Raw genomic sequence first — 8,117 nt, forward strand, 5'->3', positions numbered from 1 at the left:
TGAAATGAAATGACTCACTCATGAAGTACCTCACTTTTGTACCTAACTACAGTACTTGAGTAAAAGTACTCAGTTACTTCCCACCACTCAGTTTGTCTGATCTTTGTTGCTGAGTGCACTTTTTTTCCACTGCCCTCATCCCAGTAATTGCCGCTACACGTAAATATCAAATGGTGAGGGAATAATTAGTGTTTCATTGGCCAGCAATCACCTCCTGGGCCCCGTCTCCACTTTGTTTTTAGACCCCTCCCTCGCGTAGAGCCGCCCCTGAAGACAGGGGCCCCTTTTTGAATGACAGCGCTTGTTGGGGAAGGAAGACGAGTTTTTTTGTCTGCTTTTTCCCGCAGCCGCAGCGTCGATGAGAAGCAGTCGAGGAACTCCATTCTAACTGAATGGATTGGTATGGGGAGAAGCGGATCACAAATCACGGCTAAGCGGCAGCTTTTGGACTGTGTAACGTTGACGATGGTTTTACTTTCGCTGCTGTTTCGACCAGGTAAGACATGTTTTGCCTTTTTTTTTACCCCCAATCCGTGCTCCTCCTCTCCTCTCCTCTCCTGCATGCAAAGAAAGCGTAGTCCGCGCTCTCCCTTTGCAATGAAAAACTTTTTCCTCCTTTACTCATACTCTTTAAAGTCTTTTAACTTTCCTCACACAGACTACTTTAGGTTTTGGGTGTTATCGGTGTATAAAAAGTAGGATAAAAGTTGCTGTTGTTTTGAAAGTATACCGTCCAAAGCGTAATGTCCTGTTGTGTCCCCCCCCCCAGCCTCCAGCCAACACTTGTATCGCTGCTAGCCCGAACAGCACGAGTTAACTCACTTTACGGTACTTTTTGAACACATTTCCTACCGTTCCCCGCTTAAAACAACACAGCCGAGTAGTTTGTCACCAACTGTTGAACAGTTATCACGTTTTAAAAAAACAAAAATGCCGCTTTTATTGAGGTTTTATCAAGTTTTGTTAAGTTACGGTTTAGCTCCACAGTTAGCATAGCTCGCTAGCAACTGTCGTCAAGCACCAAAACTACGGAGCTTGTTTTTTGTTTAAACCACAAAACGACACTAATCCGACACCAAACGGTCACTGTTAACCATCCTACTCTTTAGTTCAACTTTAACATTTTAGTTTTGACTGTTTTTAGAAGTTGGAAGAGTCAAGTGGATCATGGTATTTCCCCCATATTCATGCTTCATTTACTGACTTTGTTAGCCACCATCATGCATGGGGGTCCTACTTTTTGGCCTCTGATGAACGTGTTGCTCGGGTCTGTATCCCACTTAGAGGTCGCAAACAAGCTCCACCTAAAACTCAAGGAGCATGTTTGTGTTTTTGGAATATGAAGTTGTTTTATTTCACCTTTCTAGCCAGTGCCTAATTTGTTTATCCCTTTATTTTCTTCTAACACCACTTGACACCCACATTTGATGAGAAGTTTCTAAAGTTAAATCCCATTGAGGAATCAGTAAAAACTTTGCTGTTCGTATACTTTTTATTTTGTTAATCATAAAGTCACCTAACAGCCTGGTAATAAAGGCATTCATAATATACTGATAATTATCAGACTATTACTTTGACATGGAAATGTTTAATCTTAGTATTTTGCACTCAAATGTTCCTAATCATGAGGTATTTAAGATTTACAAGTGACAGAACAAAAGGTTATTTATTTAGACACTGATTCACTTTTGTAATAGCTTGTTGTAACTGGCTGCAGCACCTAAAAGTTTTTAAAAAAAGTAGTATTATATGGTTGAAATATGCCAAAACAATAGCTGAAATGCATTAAGATGTTTGGTGGGGTATTTGTTAAATGATTAAAGGTTAAGTATTCAAACAGTATTAAATGGTAATCACTAATTTGTTTATTAAAAATGTCACTTAACACCATCTAAAAGTTATTGATTGTGAGCTGGGTCCAGTAAGGGAGTCATAGTAGTCATGTTGGTACAAATATTGAGTCTTGTTACTCTGCAACCTAAAGACTACACTACTTATCTATGATATACTAATATAGTGTATGTGTGGTCCTTTGGCTTCTTCCTTTTCTGTTCTTATATTTCCCACACGGTCCTCACACTTGTTGGGTAGCCCACTAAGTGCTGGAGCATAAAGACCCTTTTGGGAGATGCACAGTTGTTGATGGCTGTGCAGGCAGTGATTGTCCAAAAGTGTCAATCACAGCAGACGTGGGTGACCTCGCAGCCAGACGGGGGAGGCTCGTTGGAATTCAGAGGAGGGATGCAGAATGCCTCTTACTTGACCTCTCACACTCCATCTCAGTTTTTTTTTTTTTATCAGAGCTTGTGTTGAAGTGCAGCAACTGTGAGATGCATTAATCATGCGTCATGCCCCCTTTAGTGCATCAGCTGTATGTGAAAGGGAAGAAACGGGGCAAAAATATTCATGTTTACTGGTGTGAAGACTCCATGCGTATCTTGTTGTCTTTGTCCACGTTGTTGGGAGATTAGACGGAGATTTGAAGTAAACTGGAGATAAATCTGTTGCTATAGAGGAGCAGTCTGTTGCAGCTGATCCTGGTTTTTGCAGTAGTAAGTGATGTAGGTGTTGTGGATGCTGGGGGGTGCTGCTCTGAAATGGAATATAAATCCACAATACAGCAACAGTTAATAGCCCGGTCATCATATAAGACATCCCGTGCAAAAGTAACAACACTGGAATGAGCTTTATAATCATCCACGTTTTAACTTCCTACAGAAACAGTTGTAGTTCGTTGTTTTCCTTGATAATAAATATCCCACTTGTGAGTCATAATTGAACAGGAAGCCCCAAATTTAGATGATAACACCCAAATGTCACATGCTGTGCGAAGTTGCCCCCGCCATCATCCCTCTAGCTTCCAGTTTGAACCCTGAGTTGCTGAACAAGTGTGACTCTGTGACGTTCCTCTTGTGACCCTCTTGAAGTTAGCTGCCCCCATACACCGAGCCCTGCCGTGCCATGTAGTGTATCTTAATGGACATCAATTACCTCAGCAACAGCCAAAACCACATTCAACACCCTCTGGCAAACTACCACAGGTTGGTTTCCTCCTACAGTGAGTCTCCTCGCTGTTTCTGTGAGGGCTAGTTAGGGGAAATATGATTTGACTGACTCTGGAGCACAGTGTGGGATCGTGGCCTCGTGAGCTCACGCTCTTGGGTTTTAATGGCTCTCCTGATTAAGCTAAACTTGATAGTGGAAAAGTTTTGTCTCTGCTGCCGTGTGTACTGTGCTGAGGTAATGTATCCGTAAATGTCAAGATGGAGCTTGAGATTCTTATGGGGAGAAAACAGTTTTTTGTTCAGATTGGTAGATCTTATCATCAGTATTTTTGCAGACATAGATGGTACTGCTGAAAATGAGAAGAGAAGCAAACATTTTCACAGTGATTGTGGAACATTAATGACATGGCAGTACAAAATGTTGACCCTCTTTGTTTTTGTTTTCCAGCTCACTGCCAGCAGTGTCGAATCCAGCGCTGCAACGCAGAGTATGTGGCTTCTACCTCACCCTCTAGTGGTCTGCAGGAGGACGTGGCTATGGATGTGGACTACTGCATTGCCTTGCGGGCCTATGCTCTGTGCACCCGGCGGCAGGCGCGCAGCTGTAGGGGCGACCTGGTCTACCATTCGGCCGTCTTCCGCATTAAGGAGTTATTCTCTCAGCATAACTGCTCCAGCGATGGACCCACCTCCTCGGCCAAGGTCCCCAGTACTTCTCGCCCAGTCGTATCAGAGCTGTGCGACTACGAGAATCGGGTCCTCATGTCTGGCTCAGCCGGTCAGCAGAAGAAATATGCCCACTGTGGATTATTCGGAGACCCACACCTTCGGACTTTCCGCGACGAGTTTCAGACCTGCAAGGTGGAAGGGGCGTGGCCTCTGATTGATAACCGCTTCCTGTCGGTGCAGGTGACCAACGTGCCTGTTGTCCTGGGCTCCAGCGCTACAGCAACCAGCAAGGTAAAGATGGGAGTAGAAAAGATTTGCCAATAATTTGATTTCTCTATATAACGAAAAATGAATCAACAATATTTTGATAATCCACTTGCCAACTTCTAAAGCCAGAATTCCAAATATTCGCTGGTCTCAGATTTAAGAAATGTGACGGTAAATTAAAAATCTTTACCTTTTGGACTGTGAAAAAACAAGCAAAGGGAAGACATCACCACCCCCACCCCCAACAGTTATTCAACATTTTATAGACACAATTAATCGATCGATCAATCCGCAGCCCTAGTTTAGAGCTGCAGCTTCCAACTTTTTTGGCATGTGACCCCATGAAACCAATCAGTGTCCACTTGCAAATGTTGTTTTTATATGTCTTTTAGGTTACGATAGTCTTTTTTTAAAAATCGTTTCATTTGATTAAGTCTCAGAGGCCCGAATAGATAAATCTGTTCAGGATTTCACAAGAAAAATACTGCAAAAACTTAAGAAAAACCTGGCAAAAATAAACAAAATCACGGTTTCTCATATTTCTTTTGCGACCCTTGATGGGGTAGTAGTTTTCTCACGACAACCACCTCAGACAGTTGGAAACAAACACTGATCATAGTTATAAGTTTGAACCTAACGGCCCACATGAGCAGGCTGTTTTGCTTTTTAGCTCAACTATTGCCATTGAGTATCAACATGTGAAGTTAATCGTCATTCCATGGTGCCTCTCGAGCCTTCAGCATTCCTCTTGTCTTGGAGCTCCTTCAGATCTATGAGGGAAAAGAGAGAGGAGGGGAGTCCTTCAGCGGTGTTGAATCACAGACATGGTTGAGCGCTCTACCTTTAACACATGGGTGGTCATATGGTAGTGATTAACGCTCACTCAAACATTTTCCTCAACCGCCACGATCTGGAATGTTTTTTTCACCCCTCTGGTCAAATAATTAACTGGGAACTTTTTGTGTAAATATGGAATAATGTGGAAAAATAAAGGAATAATTGGACAGCAGTGAGGGTTTTTGATTCTGCTAATGAAAAAGGCCGGTTTCACATGCTCTGAATGTTTTTGAATTGTTGAAACCTGTTATGTCTTTGTACTGAAAGTCACATTGGTATATAAGGCTCACCATGCACTGACAGTGTCTATTAAAATAGGTTAATTCAGCTATATATAACTATAAATATTGAACCATGGATTTCAGAACAAACTCTCTCAACGGCGTTTGTAGTGTGTTCTGGATGTGCAGCCTACTGCAAACCTGTAGTGTGGGTATGTCTGTTATAGCACCCGCATGCCCCCATCATGCTTCTGGAGTTGTTTGCAACTGCCAGACCTAAGACAGGAAATCATCCATCAAATACTGTATCCCCGTAAGTGTAAACGTAACCACAGCCACCGCTTTGTCAAGATACTTTGAAGAAACAGAGGTTAAGCCCCAATTTTTCAAAGCTCAGCTGGAATACAAATCACAGTCACTGAGCAAGCACTAGCAGCGCCTGCATGGGAGAAATGTTGGAAGATGCATGAGGATTTGAGACCGTTATGAAACTGTGTTGTCTGAGCCAACATTCGGGTAAGACTTGAGTTGCTGCCTTTAGTATTAGTAACTTGTTGCAGGGTAAAAAGGAACGGTGATAGTGAAGACTGCACAATGATTGTAATTGTAGTGTATTTGAACAGTTATCTCTTTGGGTGTTACGGTCCAATGGACTGTCACTAATAAATAAAAAGACCAGTGTCGGCCATCAACACCTTCCACAGCAGTTACATTGTTTGGTTTCCTGCTGCCACCTCCTGGCTGTAATTGGTACTACTCTTATTCAAGATCAATTAGGGCGTATTTTTGTAGTGCTTCTTGTTAAATTTAAACAAAGACGTGTTGCTTTATGCAAGGAAGAATATTCAAACTATAACAAAGTAGTGTTGTAAAATGTTGAAAACTGCTAATTAATGCTGATTTTATGTTTTCCCCCTTATTTCAGATCACTGTGATCTTCAAGTCCTTCCATGGCTGCACGGATCAGAAGGTGTACCAGGCCACCACAGAAGATCTGCCGTTGGCCTTTCAGGACGGTACTCGCAGTGGTGGCGAGAGCCTGACCATAGTAGAGCGCGGCGGCTCCGGAGTGGGTCGGCAGGTGAAGATACAGGCCCGTTACATTGGCACTTCCATCATCGTCCGACGTGTGGGGAGCTACCTGACCTTTGCCATCCGCATGCCAGAGGACACCCTGGACTTTTCGGAGGACAATGGCGGTCTGCAGCTCTGCCTGCACGGTTGCCCGCGCAACGAGCTCATCAAAGAGCACATGCTGGGCCGTCAGAACCAGCAGCCTCGCCTGCAGGGCACCAACACAGAGCTACGGCCTCCTCACCAGGTCTACACAGTGGAACGGGCCACGGCCAAGTGTAGAGAGACTCTGCAGGTGGAGGATGTGTACTTTCAGTCCTGTGTGTTTGACTTGCTGACCACAGGAGACCCCGAGTTCTCTATGGCAGCCTACGGCGCTCTGGAGGATTTAAAGGCGCTGCCGCCCAGTAAACTGAAGCAGAATTCCCCCAGGACTCCTCGTGTTTACAACGGAGGGGTGTCACACACAGCCGCCGCAGCAGCCACTAACAGCTCGCTGCTCTCACTCCTACTCCTCATTCTGCTGCTTTTGTAAAAAAAAAAAAACGTGGAGACAAACAGAATGTGGAAGCTTTACCAGCTTGAGGAAAGAGTGACTAGAGCTCAGACATATATATTTGTATTTTTCTTTTGGGGGGGGGGGATTTGTGAATGTTGTGATCTTTTTCTGTTTTTGTCATTTGAAGGATTTCACACTCATAAAAGATGCTATGTCTTCCCACTTCACATTTTCTGTGGATTCATAAGTGGGTCACATCAGTTGAAAGAAGACCGAAATGCATGAAATCATATGGTTTGGGGTCCAGTACAACCTGTTGTTTCCATATACTCACTGTTGACTGGTTTACAACAATTGTTAAAAAAACTCATAATTGTGTGTGTGCGCTGATGTCACAGCAGCTAAACAGCATTGAGTTTTTTTGTAAATAGAAAAGTTATCAGAGTGCACAACCTTCAATACCACCATGTATGAAGCTGCACATATACTTCCATACAGTATGTAAGCGATGCGGCTTCTAGATCCTGTACAACCCACTAATATCACATCAGTAGCACTTAACGGTTATTTCTTTGCTTATTTCAACTGCTATTTCAGAAAACTGGCATGCTAAATACACAGGATCCAACAACTGTATGTAAAAACTACCTATTCATAATATACGATGTCAGTGTGATACTCAACATTTCTCATCTTCTGTGAAACACTCCCTCTTCAAGCTGTTTGGCTTCCAGTTTTAAAGGACCCCCCCCCCCCCCCCCCCCCCCACAAATCTTTATATAATAATATATTAAAAGAGTGTATATATGTGTTTTATATTGTGTACATTTGCCTGTGTATAGACGTTTTAACTGTAATATGTTTTACATTTGTTGTGTTTTTAGTAGGATATTTTGAGACATTGTAAGAAAAGCTAACTAATATGCGTTTGTAATTTTCTGTATTAAAGTGTTGGACACTCTGGACCAAGGTCTGTTTTTTCCTCTTTTTCTTTAAACGAAGAAAATTTTTTTATGAATAAAGTGGCTATCTTAAAAAACGATACGTATCAATATTTTCACTTTCCATCGATGATATTTGATTGTGGATCATTTAATCTATATATCAATCCAGATCGATGTATAGTCAGAGAGGGTAAATTGACTTTTACTTATGCCTTCCCAGTCTTCTGGCCAGTCAAGGCGCTTTTTACACTACTTGTCACATTCACGCAGACATTCAGATGCTAATCTAATCATTCAAGCCACATTCAGGCACCCATGCACAGCACAGGGATACTGCATCTCGGCCCAGTACGGGCTCAGTGTCTTGCCCCAGGACACATCGACATACCTCTGAGCCACAACCTGATTGTCATAAGATGATAAACAAAACGCGAAGGCTTTGAAGAACTAATTCACTGGTTTAGTGGCAGCAGTTTCTGCCCGTATGCTCGTAATACCAACTGTGTCCTGGTGGGGTCCTCAGTCCACAAGGCCTGGCAGCTTGTGTAATATATAGAGTAGACAGTTTTGACAAGCTGGCTGTGTAGCTGTAGGGATCCAC

General features: G+C 42.9%; 1 protein-coding gene across 1 annotated transcript; it reads left to right on the plus strand.

Annotated features, from left to right (window-relative positions):
• Positions 1–336: 336 nt before the first annotated feature.
• Positions 337–7,316, plus strand: rgmd (RGM domain family, member D). Its single transcript, XM_083940471.1, has 3 exons — positions 337–496; positions 3,454–3,965; positions 5,925–7,316. Exons 1-3 carry the CDS (start codon positions 403–405, stop codon positions 6,606–6,608), a joined length of 1,290 nt encoding a protein of 429 aa, XP_083796597.1. The 5' UTR covers positions 337–402; the 3' UTR covers positions 6,609–7,316.
• The last annotated feature ends 801 nt before the right edge of the window (positions 7,317–8,117 follow it).

This window comes from Echiichthys vipera (genome assembly GCF_963691815.1).
Source record: "Echiichthys vipera genome assembly, chromosome: 3".
Classification (NCBI taxonomy): domain Eukaryota; kingdom Metazoa; phylum Chordata; class Actinopteri; order Perciformes; family Trachinidae; genus Echiichthys; species Echiichthys vipera.